This window comes from Mesoplodon densirostris, chromosome 18 (assembly GCF_025265405.1).
Source record: "Mesoplodon densirostris isolate mMesDen1 chromosome 18, mMesDen1 primary haplotype, whole genome shotgun sequence".
Lineage (NCBI taxonomy): Eukaryota > Metazoa > Chordata > Mammalia > Artiodactyla > Ziphiidae > Mesoplodon > Mesoplodon densirostris.
In genome coordinates this window covers 51791705-51810641 of record NC_082678.1, presented here as the reverse complement: position 1 = coordinate 51810641, position 18937 = coordinate 51791705, and the positions used below count along the sequence as shown (strand labels likewise).

General features: G+C 39.3%; 1 protein-coding gene across 2 annotated transcripts; it reads left to right on the top strand.

The window, feature by feature from the left end:
- Positions 1–1193: 1193 nt before the first annotated feature.
- WSB1 (WD repeat and SOCS box containing 1) lies at positions 1194–17986 on the top strand. Of its 2 annotated transcripts, XM_060080833.1 has the most exons (9): positions 1194–1532; positions 8090–8258; positions 9092–9360; positions 10728–10859; positions 12170–12270; positions 14544–14716; positions 15444–15557; positions 16828–16935; positions 17211–17986. In XM_060080833.1, exons 1-9 carry the CDS (start codon positions 1493–1495, stop codon positions 17368–17370), a joined length of 1266 nt encoding a protein of 421 aa, XP_059936816.1. In that variant the 5' UTR covers positions 1194–1492; the 3' UTR covers positions 17371–17986. The 2 variants fall into 2 exon arrangements, with proteins under 2 accessions (XP_059936816.1, XP_059936817.1); XM_060080834.1 differs by lacking the exons at positions 15444–15557; positions 16828–16935; positions 17211–17986 and having other exon boundaries at positions 13166–14552.
- Positions 17987–18937: the final 951 nt, after the last annotated feature.

Genomic DNA, 18937 nt, shown 5'->3' with positions numbered 1-18937 from the left:
TAGCCCCAGTATCTGGCACAGAGTAAGCCATCAATAAATACGTTGACTGAATGTAACAAAATGATTTTTTTAAAAAAAAGGAGGGAATGATTTCTTGTACCTGGTATTAAACATCTCACCATTGGAAGAATTATCCTTATGCAAAGAAAAAGATGAAGTAGCCATGCCTAGGTGCTGTCGCTTGAGATCTCTCAAAAGAATTTGGCTATGCAACTCCTCTCCCATCAGCATCTGCTGCATATTTGAAATTCCCAGCCTTAGTTGTCCTCCTTTGGAACCAGGTTTAGAGTCCACAGAAGAGCCAATTAAAATGAAAATATGTCATCTGTATACGGGAACCGACTTGGCTTCTGGCAGACACTGACACGTTTATCAGCTCTGCTGTGTGAATGGTTAGCTGCCTCGCAGAGGCCTAGACCTTGGGCGCAGGAAGGGCTGCTTCTCAGCAGACACGGTGGGGTCTGCCTTGGCCAGTGGCAGGGACACTGCTGACCGCCAGCCTCGCTGCAGCCTCGAGGCAGGCCCAGCTGCAGGAAGTAGCCAGGACAAAGACAGCCCCGGGAGGTCTCATGGTGGGGCGGGACGCCATCATGCCCGGGTCTCCCTGTTCTTGAATTCGGGTCACCTCGGCCCTCCCAAAAACCGGCTGGCTCTCGTCAGAACGTTCGCGGCCGGACGTGTGGGTGCATAGCGATGTTCATTACCTTCTCACTGTTTTTATCACTGCAACCTCCAGTTCCCCAGCACATGAGGGCCGGGAAGGTGGCCAAACCGAGTAAACACCTGAAATGTCTTTTTTGTTCTTTACAGTTCAGTCAGTTTAAATTCCATGCAATCTTTACGCTGTGAGCTAATACGTATTACACAATTCTGTGTTTGCCTTTTCAAAGGCTCTTCAACTTACAAATACCATGCTGGCCTCCCGGCCGGGAAAATCAGACAAAATTAAAACGCACAGTTGATAAGTTCCAACCCAGCTTTTAGGGCTGGGCTGGGGCTGCAGCCCCCCCTTCCTCCTCCGCCCCGGCGCTCTTCCGGCTCCCCCTTCGCGTCCCCAGGAGAACGCCCGCGCGCACCCGGAGAGAAGGCGGGGCGCCGAGCCGAGGCCGTCACGTCCCGAACGTCGGGAGGCGGGCCATCGCTCTGTGACGTCACGAGGCCCCGCCCCCGTTACCCTGCTATCCCCCGCGGCACGCGCCATTTTGTCTGCAGTGTCTCGTTTGCAGTCGGTTGTGTGGAGGGAAGCGTCTTGGTCCGTAGCCGTGAGGAAGGGAACAGCCTCTATTGTCTGTGTTTGACTCCGTAGTTTGGTCCGAGGCCTCCCGGAGCTTTCCCGGGGCAGTCGGCAGAAGCCGCCGCGACCGCCCCGCCCCTCCCCTCCGTCCCCGGGACCGGGAGGGACCCAGCCCGTGTCACGCCCCTCGGCGCTCGCCTTTCCCTTCTCTGTCGTTGCGTCCGCATCGCGCCCCCGGAATCAGACGGTGCCCCATAGATGGCCAGCTTTCCCCCGAGGGTCAACGAGAAAGAGATCGGTGAGGAATGGGACGATGGGTGAGGGTTGCTGGTGAGCGCGCGGGGGCTGCGGAGAGGCAGAGGTTCGGGAGGAAGCGTCTCTGAGTCTGAGGAAGAACAGTGAGCCGGGGCCAAGCCCTGGAGCGAAGAGAAAGGAAGCGGCCCTGCGAGTGGGTGTCGCCGAGGGTAAATGGGATCTGCATTGATGCGGCGCCTGCTGTGCGCCTGGCACGGAGGGAGGCGGTGCGCGGATATTAGAGGCAAAGAGAACCTGGGCGCCGAGTGGCGAGGGTTGCAATGATTGTGTGGCCGGAGATGGACACGCTTCCCTGGGGACCCCCCCCCCCCAGTTTTCTCATCGGAGGTCCGCGCAGGGCCATTTTTCTGGATTTTTTCTGGCTAAGGGGCTGGGGCGTCGAGTGGGCAGGGGAGGGCTGGGCAGGTCTCCAGGACTCTTAAAAAAGTTTCCGGTGGGGAAAAGTAAACTTGTGTGATCTGAGCTGTTATGAAAGGATGGGTCTTCGTGTATACCAACAATTATAAGGAGAAATGCAGCCGAAGAGGTGCCATCAGCCTGGAAAAAAAGCAGTATTTTAAAAAATGCCATGGCGTTAAGAAAGGCAGCGGCTCTGGGGAGGAGACTCAGTTATCTCTCCCACTTAGAGGAGCAGGGAAGAGCAGGGTGGTTGGGTGGAGTGACCGGAGGAGAAAAGCTGATCTACGGAAGAGCAGAATCTTGAAAAGGCTGTCTAGAAACTGGCTTAGTGGCCAGCCCTGCCAAGCAGAAGACAGGCCAATAGATGTTGAAGGTCCTGCGTCAGGACCTACCCACTGACTCAGTAGAAAGCACCTCACATTATTTAAATCCTCTCTCAAGGTAATATAACTGGAACAACTTTGGGGCGAGTTGCGGGTGGTGCATTGATTGCTATGCTTGTAAAACCCTGAACTTATCAAGTGATGTTATACACCTTATTTAAATACATACAGTTTTGGGGACTTCCCTGGCGGTGCAGGGGTGAGGACTGGGCGCTTTCACTGCGGGTGCCCGGGTTGGATCCCTGGTCGGGGAACCTAAGGTCCCGCAAGCCGCGCGGCATGGACAAAAAGATATAGATAGGTAGACAGTTTTTATTTTAAAAAAATAAAATAGATTTAGCATCTCCTCATCCCTCCCCAGAGCCCAATACTGTGTGTTAATTAAATGAAAATTGGAGGTAGCTACTGAGCAGAGAGCCTTTGCATTTTCTTGTTCTTCAACTAAACGTGTGCCTTTATTGAATCCTTGGAGGAGGTTTTCTAGAGAAAGGGAGAAGCTGAAGTATCCAAAAGGCCCTGTATTCTGTATGTGGGTGAATTTTTATACCTAGAGACAGCTATCTTAAGAGTTCTGGACTTTTGTTCTCTTAGAGATAAGGTTGAGTGGCAGGTTAGGAGGGGACTTTAACCCTGGTTTTAATGACTATTTTAAACATACAGAGAAAACAAAATTCATGTCCAATTTTTATTTTAACTGTGGAACATGGAACTCAAAAGTTCTTATTCTCAATTCAGTGCTGTTTTTTTTTTCCTACTCACAGCAGTATTGCAGAGGAGTGATCTGCCTTTCATTTATCTATATTTTATTTCATCTTGATGAATCACTTTGAAAACTTTCCAGTCCTCTCTTCTAAGGGATGGATAGAGGTTCTTAGCATACCTGCATAAGGTAGAACCATGCACTAAATAGCTTTTTTAATTAAAAAAAATTTTTTTTTGCATATTTGTCTCAGTGTTATTTCCTGGATATAATATAAAGTTACTATATAACTATATAAAGTTACTGTATAGTATAAAGTTGCTATATTTAAAAGAACTTTGGCCTTTTGTAAGTTTTTTAAACCGCAGGTTTTTGTTTCTTTGTTTCTTTTTTTTTTAACATAATTTGAATACAAAGTTAAACACTAATACCTCTGCGTTGCTTTGTATCTATCAGTAAGGGCTAACATTTTTTCTTGGGTATTAATTATAGCTGTTTGGTTTCTCAAGTAAGTACTGAAAGAGGAGGCAAGATTCCATGAATGATTCAAGAAGTCTCTGACAGGGAGTTACTGCCTAGAGCTACTGCCCTCTTTCACAAGGTTCTGCCACAGATCCTCCCTTTCTAGTTATGAAATTGCAGGGAGGAATGTGAAGAAGGAGCTGAATGTGGTTTGCTTGGTTGAGCAGTGACTCAGATGATGTGTTACTACTGCGTGGATATTAATAATGTGGCGTTGTATCTAATGGCCAAGTTGCCATGGCAGGCAGCTTTTCCCTTATACAAGGTCATTAAATTATAGTATCTTAGGATACTAACATTCAGCAGTTGCAGGTAGTATATAAAGGTTTAATTAAAATTTTTTCTTCATTATAAACCTCGTGCTAGTTTATAATAGTATACCAGTAAGTATTTAAATGAGTGTTTAGATTATTTCATTAAAATGCAGTGATCATCTTATATGCCTGTTAACAAGCAAGGAAACACAAGGTAATTATTAATTCAGTACTTGTTTGTATTTATTTGGAAGTATTTTTTTAGGGTGGCCCTATTTCTTGAAAAAAATATATACATATTCAAGAGTAGATTAGCTTATTATTTCGTGGTCTTTGTTATCTGAACCAGTTTTTTAGTTAATTTATTACCACCCTTTACACAAGAGGAGTTTTGTGATTGTGGTCAAGGTGAAAGAAGAAAAATACAGAGTGATCCTAAAATACAGATTTAAAAAAATGAGTCTTCTGTAGGAAAGTTAGTCTTGCTTATGCTTGCTAAAGGAGAAATGAGTTCTAGTCTAATTTACCAGATGTTTTTGAAGTTGAATGCAAGGGCCAGTCCTCTGTTTTTTGAGATGGAAGTTATATAAGTATACTCATCTAGTTTAATCAGGGGCTTTCTCTTTTTAAGATAATGCTTGCATTTTTCAGTTGAATTTTAAAACTTGCTTCCCTTATTTGTGAACTTTGATTTTCTTTTTCTCCTAAAATTTGTGGATTTTAAAAGATAGATGTGGTTATAGAAACCCATGTTTAAAAAAAAAAAAAGATTTAGGCAGGGGTTGCAAATTCAGGGACCAGGCACATAAATGAAAGACTGTGGGCTTGGAGGAATATAGGGGACATGGAGCAGCAAGCCCTTTCAAAAATCATTTGTGTGTGAGTGTTTTGTTTTTTTTGGCCGCGCTGTGTGGCTTGTGGGATCCTAGTTCCCCAACCAGGGATTGAACCTGGGCCCTCGGTAGTGAAAGCCCAGAATCCTAACCACTAGGCCACCAGGGAACTCCCTCATTTGTATATTTAAAAAAATCATTCTACAGGCATAAGAGTGTCACTGGTTTGTGAATTTTGTATTAAAGTCATGTGATACAAGTGGGGCAGGGGTAGGTGGGGGGTTCTGCTTTGATTAAACCACACTTGAAGTGTTGTGTTTGGTTGAAAAAGTTCCACTTTTTTGAGGGCCATTACTAATTGGAGTTTATCCAGAAAAGTATGAAGGTGTAGGTGGAGAATGGACTTGAAACCATGTAATCTAAGGGACGATTGAAAACTCATCAGATTTTATCCTGGTGAACAGATTTAGCTGCTGATGTCATGGCCGTCTTCAATATATGAATGTCATGTGAGAGCAGGATCAGGCTATTCTTTTAGATCAGACCCAGTACTGAGTGGGTGGAGTGTCACGGAGGAATATTTTGAGTCATCAAAAGGAAATTTTCTGATAATTTCAGCTGTGCCAAAATAGGTGCATATTTATATTTATGAATATCATAGGAAAACAGATTTCAGTTTTGCTTTGTTTTACTTTTTAAACCATAATCTCATTGTTAATGTATCAAAGAATTGGGCAAGGAAATATTTATTTATTTATTTATTATTGTTTTAAATATTTATTTTTATTTTATTTATTTGATTGCACCAGGTCTTAGTTGCAGTAGGCAGGCTCCTTAGTTGTGGCTCGTCAGCTCCTTAGTTGTGGCATGCGAACTCTTAGTTGCAGCATGCATGTGGGATCTAGTTCCCTGACCAAGGATCGAACCCAGGTCCCCTGCATTGGGAGCACAGAGTCTTATCCACTGCGCCACCAGGGAAGTCCCAAGGAAATATTTAAATCGCTTAAGAATGGGAGCTTATACACATGCTTTCATATTCATTCAATAAATATTTTCTGAGCCCCTGTCACATGCCAGGTGCTACACTCCCTGTTGGTGGAGCACACGTGGAGACTGGAAGTGTCACTGAATGAATACATTTTTAGGGTTTGTATATATATATATATATCTGCTCTTGCAATAGGAGTATCTGTGGTTCTCATTTGAACTGCAGTACGTAGAATATATTGAAGTTCAGTTGTTGGAAACTTTAAGCCCAAAACATAAAAATAGACCATAGAGTTGAACACGCAACAGATCACAAAATAGATAATAGGGAAACTAAACCGAAGGTGACTTATAACTAAAAAGGAAGAGTAGCAGAATTTGAAATCAAGACAGACCCAAGACAGCAGTGGTGATAGACTGATTAAGATCCTTTCCCTGGTGGCGCAGTGGTTAAGAATTCGCCTGCCAATGCAGGGGACATGGGTTCGAGCCCTGGTCCTGGAAGATCCCACATGCCGCGGAGAAACTAAGCCCGTGAGCCACAACTACCGAGTCTGCGCTCTAGGGCCCGTGAGCCACAGCTACTGAAGCGCGTGCGCCTAGAGCCTGTGTTCTGCAAGAGAAGCCACCACAAGGAGAAGCCCGCGCACCGCATCAAAGAGTAGACCCCGCTCAACGCAACTAGAGAAAGCCCATGCGCAGCAACGAAGACCCAACGCAACCCAAAAAAAAAAAAATCCTTTTCCAGAATTGAGGAAATAGCAGCCACGTTTGCATGTGCACATGTACAATAGGAACTTGTTGATTATCCTTCTTGTTAAAGGCAGAAGAAAAATTCTCTGTACACTCTAATATGCCAGTTTTATTTAAAAAGTATATTTATTTATTTATTTATTTATCTGTGGCTGCTACTCTTCGTTGCGGTGCACGGGCTTCTCATTGCGGTGGCTTCTGTTGTTGCGGAGCACAGGCGGGTTCTAGGTGCGTGGGCTTCAGTAGCTGTGGCTCGCAGGCTCTAGAGTGCGGACTCAGTAGTTGTGGCTTGTGGGCTTAGCTGCTCCACGGCATGTGGGATCTTCCCAGACCAGGGCTCGAACCTGTGTCCCTGCATTGGCAGGCGGATTCTTAACCACTGCATCACCAGGGAGGTCCCAAATACGCCAGTTTTAGTTATGAATGCTAAATTTAAGTTCTGGTAACTAAATTTAAAATATATGAACTTGTTCCTTTTTTTTTTGTCCTTAAAAACCAAAAGAATTACTTCCATTTTTGGGTCAGTTTGTGACCCATTAGGAAGATGCTTGAGGACCACTATTCGAGAATCACAAGTAACAATGCATTTTATTTATTTGGTGGCACCGAGCAGCATGCGGGATGTAAGTTCCCCCACCGGGAATCGACCCCGTGTCCCCTGCAGTGGAAGCACAGAGTCTTAACCACTGGACCGCCAGGGAAGTCCCAAATAAAGTGCGCATTTTAAAGCACTGGTTGGGGAGACTGGACTAAGTAACCTTTAAGTTCCTTCTAGTTCTGAGGATTTTGTGGGTTTTGTGACTTGAAAAAGATAAGAATATTCATATTTGACTAGACCATTTTATAGTGCTTTTTTTTTTTTTTTTTTTTTTTTAATTTATCTTTGGCTGTGTTGGGTCTTGGTTGCTGCTCACAGGCTTTCTCTAGTTGCGGCCAGCAGGGGCTACTCTTCGTTGCGGTGCACAGGCTTCTAATTGCGATGGCCTCTCCTGTTGCGGAGCACAGGCTCTAGGTGTGCAGGCCTCAGCAGTGTGGCACACGGGCTCAGTAGCTGTGGCTCGCGGGCTCTAGAGCACAGGCTCAGTAGTTGTGGCACACGGGCTTAGTTGCTCCGCTGCATGTGGGAATCTTCCCGGACCAGGGATCGAACCCCGTCCCCCCCCATTGGCAGTCGGATTCTTAACCACTGTGCCACCAGGGAAGTCCCTATAGTGCTTCCTTTGAGTAATGATATAAAACTTTATTTTATAGTGGTTTATGGTTTTGAAAGCTACAAAACTTTTTGGAAGATACTTTTCCTGCAGAGCAAGTTCAGTTTCTTGCATTTTAAATGTTAGTAATTTGAGGAAAACATAAGGCAGTGCAAAAGTCAGGACTTCGGTAATTGCTAGCCCTGATTGATCATTACATTATTGTTATTTGACCAGTTCTTTTTTTTTTTTTTTTTTGAAACTTTCTTAAAAAGCTCTTGATTTGGGAAATTTTAGGAAAATCACTTTATCAAAACTTAAAGATGTTTATTCTCATTACGGGGTCTTCACACCACATATCTCCCCTCAAAGGGTAGAATGCAGAACTCATTGTACCTTGTCTACATAGAAAAAGGAAAAACTCAGTGGAGCTGATTGGATCCCAAAGTAATATGGATGCAGTCTCAAATTCATTGTTGGTTATATATGATATCCTGTATTTTTTATTTCTCCTTTTAGTGAGATCACGTACTATAGGTGAACTTTTAGCTCCTGCGGCTCCTTTTGACAAGAAATGTGGTCGTGAAAATTGGACTGTTGCTTTTGCTCCAGATGGTTCGTACTTTGCTTGGTCACAAGGACATCGTGCAGTAAAGCTTGTTCCGTGGTCCCAGTGCCTTAAGAACTTGTAAGACTGTTTGCTTTTTTGTATTTTGTATCTATCTGTTTGTAGAATTTATTTTTTTCTCTGTGTGGAATATTAAGATTATTTTGATATTTAAGTTTTTTCCTTTGGACACTGTTGTAAATGAATTTTACTCATAAGCTGAATATATTTGTTGGAAAATTTGTGGGAAGAATAGTCTGGCCTTATATATTATAGAATACTTTCTCAGATACTTTGGTGTCTTTAAATTTTTCTTTTCCATATATCAAAAGGCAGGTTAATTGTGCCTTGGTAGTGCAATTTCTATAATGTATCTACTAAATTTAATCTTTCCCTGCTTTTTGTGTTTAGTTCACCTTTATGGTTTTCGTCATTAATGTCCTTATTACATATTAGTTTAGGTCTAGAATGTATGGGAAACTACTGATTATTATGGGGTTTAAGATAGTTTTCTGGTGTCAGCTTCACAATATCTTAATGTTCTCAGAATTTTTTGTATTTTGCTTGTTTATACTTTTGGGTTAATTAAAGGAGTCCTAATTGAGATAGGATTTCTATATCAATAAGGATATATTAAAACAAATTTGAAAATTTGAAATGAATAAATTATAAATTGCTTTATTGTTGAACTTTTTCTCATACACTGAGGATTTCTTTTAGTCTGAATTTATTTGGTCATGCCCATGTAGCTTGTAGCAACTTTTCCTCTTCCCATCTATAAGGATTCTATTGTTATTCAGTATCACTATAATAATACTGAAGTTATTTTAACAAACATTTATCATTATTTAGTATTCACATGAGTACAGAGTAAATAATAACTAGATTTCAATCTGACCTTTTTTTCTACCCAGTCTCTTGCATGGGACCAAGAATATCACCAATTCAAGCAGTTTAAGATTGTCAAGACAAAACAGTGATGGTGGTCAAAAACATAAGCCTCGTGAACATATTATAGACTGTGGTGATATAGTCTGGAGTCTTGCTTTTGGATCTTCAGTTCCAGAAAAACAGAGCCGCTGTGTAAACATAGAATGGCATCGATTCAGATTTGGACAAGATCAGCTACTCCTTGCCACAGGGTTAAACAACGGGCGTATCAAAATATGGGATGTATATACAGGTATGGAGTCATAGTTTTGAAAGCAAACCTGATTATCTTATGATGCAAGCATAGCTCATAGGCACTGGAAGAATACATAATTTGAGGATTTTAACTCACAGAGAAGCAAGAATTGATGCTATGAATGTATCTTTATATTTGGCCTAAATAGCATCTTCAGCTCATAGTTGTTTTTTTTGTTTGTTTTTTTTTTTTTGAGGTACGCGGGCCTCTCTTCAGCTCATAGTTTTAATTTAGGAAAATAGAGTTCATATTGCTTAATCACTCTTCAGAGAATATTACAGTAGGGAGGCCACGTCTAAGGAATGTTTAGTTAATTATCACTTATAAACTGGTAATTTATGACTCAAATTGCAAGGTGTTTTCTTATATACTTTTTCAATGACTGATAGCTTAGAGGCTTTCAAGGTAAATCTGGTTTTCAACAATCATTATCTAACCTCTGAAAAGTTTTAATGACATTTTATCTAAAGTTTAACCAGATAGGTTGAGAAGTTAAATTCTTTGGGCAATTAAACGTAAATGTGTTGTGGGAATTCGCTGCGGTCCAGTGGTTAGGACTGCTGCGGACATGGGTTCGATCCCCGGTCAGAAACTAAGATCCCGCAAGCCATGCAGCACGGCCAAAATAAAGTAAAATAAAATAAATTTTAAAAAAGTAAATGTGTTGTTCACTACCTAAAATAGTTTCTGGCTGATAGTATGTACTCCAAAATTTAAAGGATTTTTAAAAATGAGCATTAAAACTATGTACATTAGAATACAGCAAGTGATACTAACACTGAGTGGGGATAATGAGTCAGTAAATTTGATTGAATTCTGGGAAAACATTTAAGGTAAGCACATTGCTTTTCATAGAAGAACAAAACTCTATAATATTAGATGAATAAAGTACCTTTTTTTCATCGAGATTATATTTAAAAATTTAGGCCGTTATAGGATAACATGTATCTTTGGGGGAGTTTGACAGTCCATTCGTAGTCTAGGCCAAGTAAAAGAAAAGGAAAATTTTGATTTTGTATTTTAAAATCATACTATACAAAGATTTTTAAATGATGTAGATCTTCTTGATATTAAATTGACTTGATCCAGGAGTTTGTTCACATTTCAGGAATTCCCTTTTAATTTTTCTAATTTAGGCTTTGGTATCTTGGAAATAATCTATTTTGTAACAGTGTAAATACCGAATCTTTAAAGATAATAGTAAAGGCGCTAGTAAATAAGTCATTTTACACTTGGTAAACTAAGGAGGTACCCAGATATTTCTATTCTTTTTTTTTAAATGGTGATCTCAACCCTATTTTTTTAATATGGAAGCTGATTAAAATTATTAACATTGTCTCTTTCCCACCTTCCATTGCATTTAGGAAAACTCCTCCTTAACTTGGTAGATCATACTGAAGTGGTCAGAGATTTAACTTTTGCTCCAGATGGGAGCTTAATCCTGGTGTCAGCTTCAAGAGACAAAACTCTGAGAGTGTGGGACCTGAAAGATGATGGTATGTCTTTCTAGGCTGTGGAAAAGAATTAGTTTCTGGATATTACTACTGAGAGGTGTTACGAACACTTGGGGCATTTGACATTAAAAGTGACATGATCAAAGTTTCCTTTTCTCTGCTTAGTCCTTTGGTCCCTTTCCCTGTACAGATCAAACAAAACCATAAATGTGAACCAGAATAGGAGCCAGCAGTTACTCTAAGTAAACAATCTGATATTACTCAGAAACTAACTACACAGATCTGTACCAACTATTTGAGGACAAAATCTGGATCAGTCTTAGGGTTTTATTTGAACTGGTCTGTGTTTTATTTCCTTTATATTGGGGAGGATTATTAACTTCCTTCATTTGCTTAGTGAAAATTTAAGTAGATCTTGACCTAACAAAAGACATAACTTAGTAATTAATAAAATGTAAATTCAAACATGATTTATATACCAGAATTTGTAGGATGTAAATACTAATCATAATAATAAGTTGGATAGTTTAAGTAAGAATTATAAAAAGTAAGAGATTTGCCCTCCAATATAGTAAAAGGAATATCAGTGTCAAGTTTTAGCTTTTTCGGAAACATTGATAATTGTGATCCTTTTACAAAGTTTGGGAGAGTCTACCTTGTTTGAGAAGACCTGAGATGAGCATCCCTTCCCCCTTCTTAAGCTCTGATGAAAGAGTTTACAGTTTTAACTAAAACCATGTATTTAATTAAGATCTGCTAGTGCTCCACCAGCCTCAAGCTAGAAGTTGACAGGCTTGTTTGGGGAAATGTAGCTTAAATTGAATGCAGTAGAAAACACACCCCTCAGATTTGGAGACTTGTTTCAGCTTATGGGTAATAACAACCATTGCCTGATAGAATAATACACTAATACTATTACCAAATTATGTGGCACCTCTTCTGCATTTATCAGTTCTCTGATTGCTCAGCTATTGAGGGGTGAAGGGATCCCAATAGTTAAAACATTCGAAAATTAAATTTTATTTTCTTTCGCATATCATATGGAACTTGCTCTCAACATACTTTCAGTTGTAAGTCAGCTGACCTTTTCTTAAAGGGCCAGATGGTGAATATTTTAGGCTTATGGACCATGCTATCTCTTCAGTAGTTACTCCACTCTCCCGTCACAACAGCGGGCATGCTTGCGCTCCAATAAAACTTAGGTACAAAAGTAAGCAACTGTTGTATATTGCCAACCCCTGTAATAGATTATAATCACTGCCTCTGTAGAAGTTTGTGATTCTGCCATTTTTGAAATGCTACTTATTTGAAGTAGATTCTAGGGTTAACGCAGGTATTTTCCTTTTGTTCAGGAAACATGATGAAAGTATTGAGGGGCCATCAGAACTGGGTGTACAGCTGTGCATTCTCTCCCGACTCTTCTATGCTGTGTTCAGTGGGAGCCAGTAAAGCAGTATGTGTCGAAGTTCTTGTATACTTACTGTGAATTGGATTATAATAATGTGTGCATAATCATTTTAAATCTAAGTAACCTATTAAGTCTGTGCTCGGTGTCTTGAATATCTTAAATGTGTTATTTCATGATGGGGGAGAATTTGCATGAGGGAAATTAAATAAGTATAGTTATTGATTGTAAAGTGAGAAATTGGATTGTTTTAGTTAGAGATGATATTCATAAAATGAGGGGTATGTCAATTTTATTTTTTCTCAGATCTAGGAGAGTTTATGTGCTATAGAAGAGATCTAGTCCAAACGTTAAGACATGCCCGTGCTAATTATTTTCTTCTCTGTTGTTCTATTTTTTTTTTTTTTTTTTGGTCCAGTTTGCTGTTTAAAGTTTTAAGTCCCAGCTGGTCCTGGACATTTAACTGAAAAAACGTAACTTAAAAATCTAATAAGAATAAAAATAACAGTCATGTATGTCCTGGAGTGAATTTCATCTAAATTTGATATGATATGTTTTGCATAGCATACCTGTAGACAGATTAAGTATAAAGTGACTCTTAAGAGGGTTATGCTTATTGATGAACCCTCCTTTAGTTAGTTGTCTACCAGCTCTGAGTTAGTATAATTAAAGAGATCTTATTAGCTTCAGGTATTTATGAAAATGGTTGAAGTCCAAATACATGTGATGATCACAATACACTTTGAGTTAATGGGGGGGTGGGAGGCTGGTTAAAATGCATTTTATTTAGCCAAGAAGTGTGTTAAAATGATAGTTGCAAATGTTGGCAGTTTAGAAAAAAATATTCAGTTCTTTAAAAATCATAAGAAGAGCAAAGCTAGATGTTGACATTGCTATTTTAGGCTGTGTGTTTTCCATATGCTTCTTGCTTTCCCTGTCACAGGTGGTGGCAGCAATATTGGTGTGATTGAGGTTATGCTGGCACCACTCGCACACAGGCGCACAATGGTGTTAGCTGGGCAGAAAGAGTGGCATCTCTGGCTACCGGGCTGGGGGCGACCTTTACCATAGGATGAAGTAACCTTGCATTCGGCTGCAAGGTGTACTGTACGTACACAGGTGCTGGTCGATGTCCACTTTCTGCTTTTCTTTCTTTCTTTTTTTCTTTTTAAAAATAATTTTCCCCACAGTGAAACCAACTGACTCCTCCGATGTAATTGATCTTCCAGTCTGGTGGAATTGGGAGTCTAACATGTGAAACCAATTTAATGTAATGTAGTTGGCTTTCAAATGGTTTCTCTGTGCTATTTTTTGGAATTCTTTGAGATACTAGAGATACCTTAAGTCTTTGATCCAATTGAAAATTTGTATTTATTTTTCTTTGGAAATAATATATTGTGTCTGTGCAGAAAAACGTAGCAAAAAGGATTGCTTTACTCCAAGAGGAGGAGAGTTTGTCTTATTAGGATTGTAATAAACCTCCAAGCTCACGTTTAATATAACAGATTGAAGTAAACATTAGAATCCTGTTTAGAGCTATTCTGCACAGTATTACTACTGATCTTTAGAAACTAAAACTATGTGTGAACTTGTACTAAAGTAATTTAAATCTTCTATACTTAAAATGACTAATGATTGTGGTTGGTTTGGGAAAAATAAGATTGGCAAATCTTGATTCACAGAAATGTTGTTAATTGTATTATTTTCGTAAATTAGCATTTTCATTTTGTAATGTGGTTTAACATCCTTGTTGTTTGCCAAAGAAATTTCATTTGGCTGTGAAAAATTCTCTTTGCTTGCAGTATCTGTTTCTCTTCCTAGGCTCACGTTGGTGACCCAAGCCTATTGTAAACAAGTGATTATCTCAAAGGGAGATGCCAATGGAGTAACAATTTGTTAACCTTATATTTTCTGTCTGTATATTTTTTAAAAATTTGGTAGTTTCTGGAAAAAAAAAAGAAGGGGGTTTGTAGTACTTAACCCTATTTATTTCTGTATATTTTAGTTAATTAGTTTTTGGAATAAATGGATGTCAGTATAACTTTGTGGTTAAATTGCATTGCCTTTTTTGTGTTTAGGCTTATTTTTAAATTAACATTTAACAGAAACATTTGAAATAGAATTTGCATGTTTACTTTAATTAACTTAAAAACTGATTTTAATTTTTGACTATGACACTGAGCATATTCTTTCATAATTATTCATAATTTATAATGTTTAATTTAATGTAATCTTAATTAAATTTAGCAGTTTTAGTTTAAGATGTGCGATTTTATCCTCTGCGTGTCTGAATGAAGCTATAACATTTGCCTTTTTTGCAGGTTTTCCTTTGGAATATGGATAAATATACCATGATACGAAAACTAGAAGGACATCACCATGATGTTGTAGCTTGTGACTTTTCTCCTGATGGAGCATTACTGGCTACGGCATCTTATGATACTCGAGTTTATATCTGGGATCCACACACTGGAGACATTCTGATGGAATTTGGGTGGGTACAGCATGAATTATTCTAGTCTGTAATTCATCTCTACTATCAGTATAGCTTTTAAGAAGTCATGGGGATGATTAGAATCATTAACATGTGAAATCTAAACTTGCAGTCTGTCATAATTTAAAGTTTCGGTATCATTTAGGCCCTTTAATAATGCATCTAGGGCCTCCCTGGTGGCGCAGTGGTTGAGAGTCCGCCTGCCGATGCAGGGGATACGGGTTCGTGCCCCGGTCTGGGGGGATCCCATATGCCGCGGAGCGGCTGGGCCCGTGAGCCACGGCCGCTGAGCCTGCGCGTCCGGAGCCTGTGCTCCGCAGCGGGGGAGGCCACAGCAGTGAGAGGCCCGCATACCGCAGAAAAGAGAAAAAAAAAAAAATAATGCATCTAAATTCTACAAATAAATTTGACTTTCTTGATACAGATCTTGTTATTGTTACTTAACAGTACATGACTCTGTAGAAGTGGTAATTATATTTAGAGTTTCGTGTTGGGAAACATAGTTAAAACTAAAGTTGGACTTAGTCTTAAACCACTCTATAAGACGGAGATTAGTAATTAGGTTTAGTCGCTTCGTTTAAAGTGGATAGACTAGATCTGCTCAGTCTTCTCAGTTGTGTTTGTTAAGGCCACTTTAAACATTCAAAGACTGATGTACTTTGTACCTGGGTAGTTTTGTTTCTTGAAGTGACTCTCATTTCCACTGAAAACATGTCTTTGACCTCAGGCACCTGTTTCCCCCACCCACTCCAATATTCGCTGGAGGAGCAAATGACCGATGGGTACGATCTGTCTCGTTTAGTCACGATGGACTGCATATTGCAAGCCTTGCTGATGATAAGTAAGTGTGTGAATTACAGCTTGACCTATTTATTATTGTAAAGATTTCCTTCATTCTTCTACTTAATAAAAAACATTCTTAAGGATGAAAAATATGGCCTTTCTGCAGTTTGGGTTTTAATGGCCCTTTTTCTAGACAAGACCTTGGGAGATGTTGTTGTGTCTTAAAAGAATATTGGCCTGAACAGTATTTATGTAAACTAAAGATAATGCGTGCCTTTCCCTGTGTTCTTTGTTTGTTAACTGGTTCAGGCAAACTGGGTGCATTTTTAATTAGCTTTTTAGCTCAGCTGACAGATTTTCTTAGTAATATCTTATAAAGGTTGAAACAGAAGGACATTTTCAAAGTGAAATAAATGATTAAAACAGAGTCATTTGTATCCACTGAAACTGAGACTATAAAGATGAAATGTCACATGAGTGAGACGTACTGCTTATTGGTAAGCAAAAACTAGATGTAGACATTCCATTTTCTCATACTTTTATCAATGTGCATGGATATAGCATTAAGCAATTTGGTCACATCAGTTCAGAAAGTGACTCATTACCATCTTTCTAGAATGTTAGCAAACGTATGGAGAGAGTTCTTTATTTGCCAGCAGTCACTGTTTTCCTGTTTGTTCAGCTAGTTTCTGACTATCAGTTGTCTGCTATTCCTAGACACACTCTACCTAGGTGAAAAGTTTCATAAACTTCTTGAAAAGAGTCAAACAGATCAGATACCAATTATATTTTAAGTGTAAGGAAGTAAGGAGAAAGTTTCCGGTTGTGGGCATTACAGATCAGGACACTGGGAAGTGAAGGCAGCCATGCTTTATAGTCTCTCAGTGTGAATTAATCCAAATTACCAATTGGTATAAACTATAAAATCTTTAATAAAGCAAGTTCCAGTCATTGCTGCAGTGATGTGTGTGTGTGTGTGTGTGTGTGTGTGTTTGTGTGTATATTTTGTGGCTCAGCACAGAGTGGCATTTCTTTCTGAATTTTTTTTTTTTTTTTTTTTGGGTTTGCGGGCCTCTCACTGCTGTGGGCTCTCCCGTTGCGGAGCACAGGCTCCGGACGCGCAGGCTCAGCGGCCATGGCTCACGGGCCCAGCCGCTCCGCGGCATGTGGGATCTTCCCGGACCGGGGCACGAACCCGTGTCCCCTGCATCGGCAGGCGGACTCTCAACCACTGCGCCACCAGGGAAGCCCTCTTTCTGAATTTTAAAAGTTGCTTTTACCTTAAATTTCCTACTAGATAATTACTGGACGGTTTATTTCCTTTCCAGAATGGTGAGGTTCTGGAGAATTGATGAGGATTATCCAGTGCAAGTTGCACCTTTGAGCAATGGTCTTTGCTGTGCCTTTTCTACTGATGGCAGTGTTTTAGCTGCTGGGTAGGTGATTTTTCTGTTTTCTTTTAAGAGGCAATTTAAAGTGGCTTTTAGTCAAAGCAGCCTGTATTTTATTGTCAGTAAATCTTCCATAAGGGCTGTTTATAATATTATTAATTTGTCATAGAGGGAGATCACTGGGCAGGTCTCCTTAATTAGGTTTTAATGTGCAGTTTGTGGCTCTAATTCACAGCCTCGGTGGTAGTTGTTTGAGCTGTGGGGTGACCAAATACATGGATTTGTGAGACTGAGCTTGTGATTTGTTTATTTCTGTTTAGGACACATGATGGAAGTGTGTATTTTTGGGCCACTCCAAGGCAAGTCCCTAGCCTTCAACATTTATGTCGCATGTCAATCCGGAGAGTGATGCCCACCCAAGAAGTCCAGGAGCTGCCGATTCCTTCCAAAGTTTTAGAGTTCCTCTCCTACCGTGTTTAGAGGATGCTGTCTTCCCTAGTATTAGGGACTGACAACACACTTTACACAAACCTCAAGCTTTACTGACTTCAAGATTTGGGAGATTTATTTAATTTGATACATTCTTGTATTGCATTTTGATCAGTTGAGCTTTTAAAATATTATTTATAGACCTTAGAAGAAATATTTCTGAACATATCAAATGTAAATTTTTTTTTAAAATGTAACTGTGAAAACATATACATACATGTATATATTTCGATATAAGCTGCTGTGTGTTGAGTGGACCCTTTTGCTTTTCTAATTTTTAGTTCCAACATGTATATATTGCTTCAGTAGAGCCACAATATGTATCTTTGCTGTAAAGTGGAAGGAATTTTTTTATTCTGGGACACTGAGTTAGATGGTAAATACTGACTTAAGAAAGCTGAATGCCTCATAACAAAATGTGTATTTGGTTGGCGGTGGTCAGACAACTGACCTTCAAGTAAAAACAGCTTTTGTCTAGGGAAGGATTTTGTTTTCCTTAGGAGTGGAATCTGAGAGGTAGAATTTGAATGTGACATTATTAAATGAAAAATAGCCAAGATATAACCAGGAAAAAAGGGTGTTTTTTTTTTTTTTTTTTTTTTCCTAACTACTGCTGTGGGCCTTAATTTTGGAAAGCAGCTTGCTACTTTAACCCCTGTGGTATAAGTAAAGTATTATAATAAATTTTAGTCAATTTGAAAAATCCATCTACTGCATTATTGCTAAATATTTTGTTGTTTGTACTAAGGGACAATTTTTTAAGACCGTGGTGGGTTTTTTTGCTTTTTGTTTATTTTTTACACATTTTATCCTATGTTTCTGCAGGGGATAATATTGGTGACTTGCCAAAGAGAAGCAATACAATTAGTATATCTGCTTTTGCCTTCTGTTATTTATCTTACCTGCAGATATTAAGAATGTATGCATTATGTAAAATGCTTGATTATATATTTTTGTTGAGTTTTTTAATTAAAGACTTGTAAAAAAAAAACCCACTATCGCAAATGTTTCTTAAATATGTTGGAAGCACCACAAGCAAATTAAATAAGAAGGGTAATGAAGAAATAGCACAACTGTAGGGCACTGCTTGAGAGTTAATGCTTCATGAATGCAACCACTTTTACTTGGTTTGTTCTTGGAGAACTGTTGCAGAAATGCTTACTTTAAAATAACTACTGAGCAAAAGAAAATTATGATCTTTTAGGGGACCTGATAGGCTTATAGTAAACCTTTCTGGCTAAAGTAACCATAAGAAAAAAATCTAGTGGTGTGGGACTTTTGAGGAGGCAAAATGAGGAAGACTTTTATTAGCCATGCGTACCCTTGAAGACTTGTCTCCACTGAGAAACTGTTCTGAAGTTCTTACAAGTTGCTCTTTTCAGGGTGTATATAGTTGTAGCTTATGAATTTAAAAGCCAGTGGAAAATCTACCCAAGTTACTTCTTGAGAATCACCTGTATTTTACAAAAGCATCTTATCTTTAAAACTGTTGTGATTTTTTTTTTCATTTTATTTTAATACATCTACTTTATAAAGCAGTAAGATACCAATACCCTTC

What these genes read in the sequence shown, in the direction of transcription:
- WSB1 (XM_060080833.1), top strand. Translation starts at nt 1,493, where the DNA reads ATGGCCAGCTTTCCCCCGAGGGTCAACGAGAAAGAGATCG. An exon ending in GGTCAACGAGAAAGAGATCG is followed by an intron (nt 1,533 to 8,089) that starts GTGAGGAATGGG and finishes TTCTCCTTTTAG; the next exon opens with TGAGATCACGTACTATAGGT. An exon ending in AATATGGGATGTATATACAG is followed by an intron (nt 9,361 to 10,727) that starts GTATGGAGTCAT and finishes CATTGCATTTAG; the next exon opens with GAAAACTCCTCCTTAACTTG.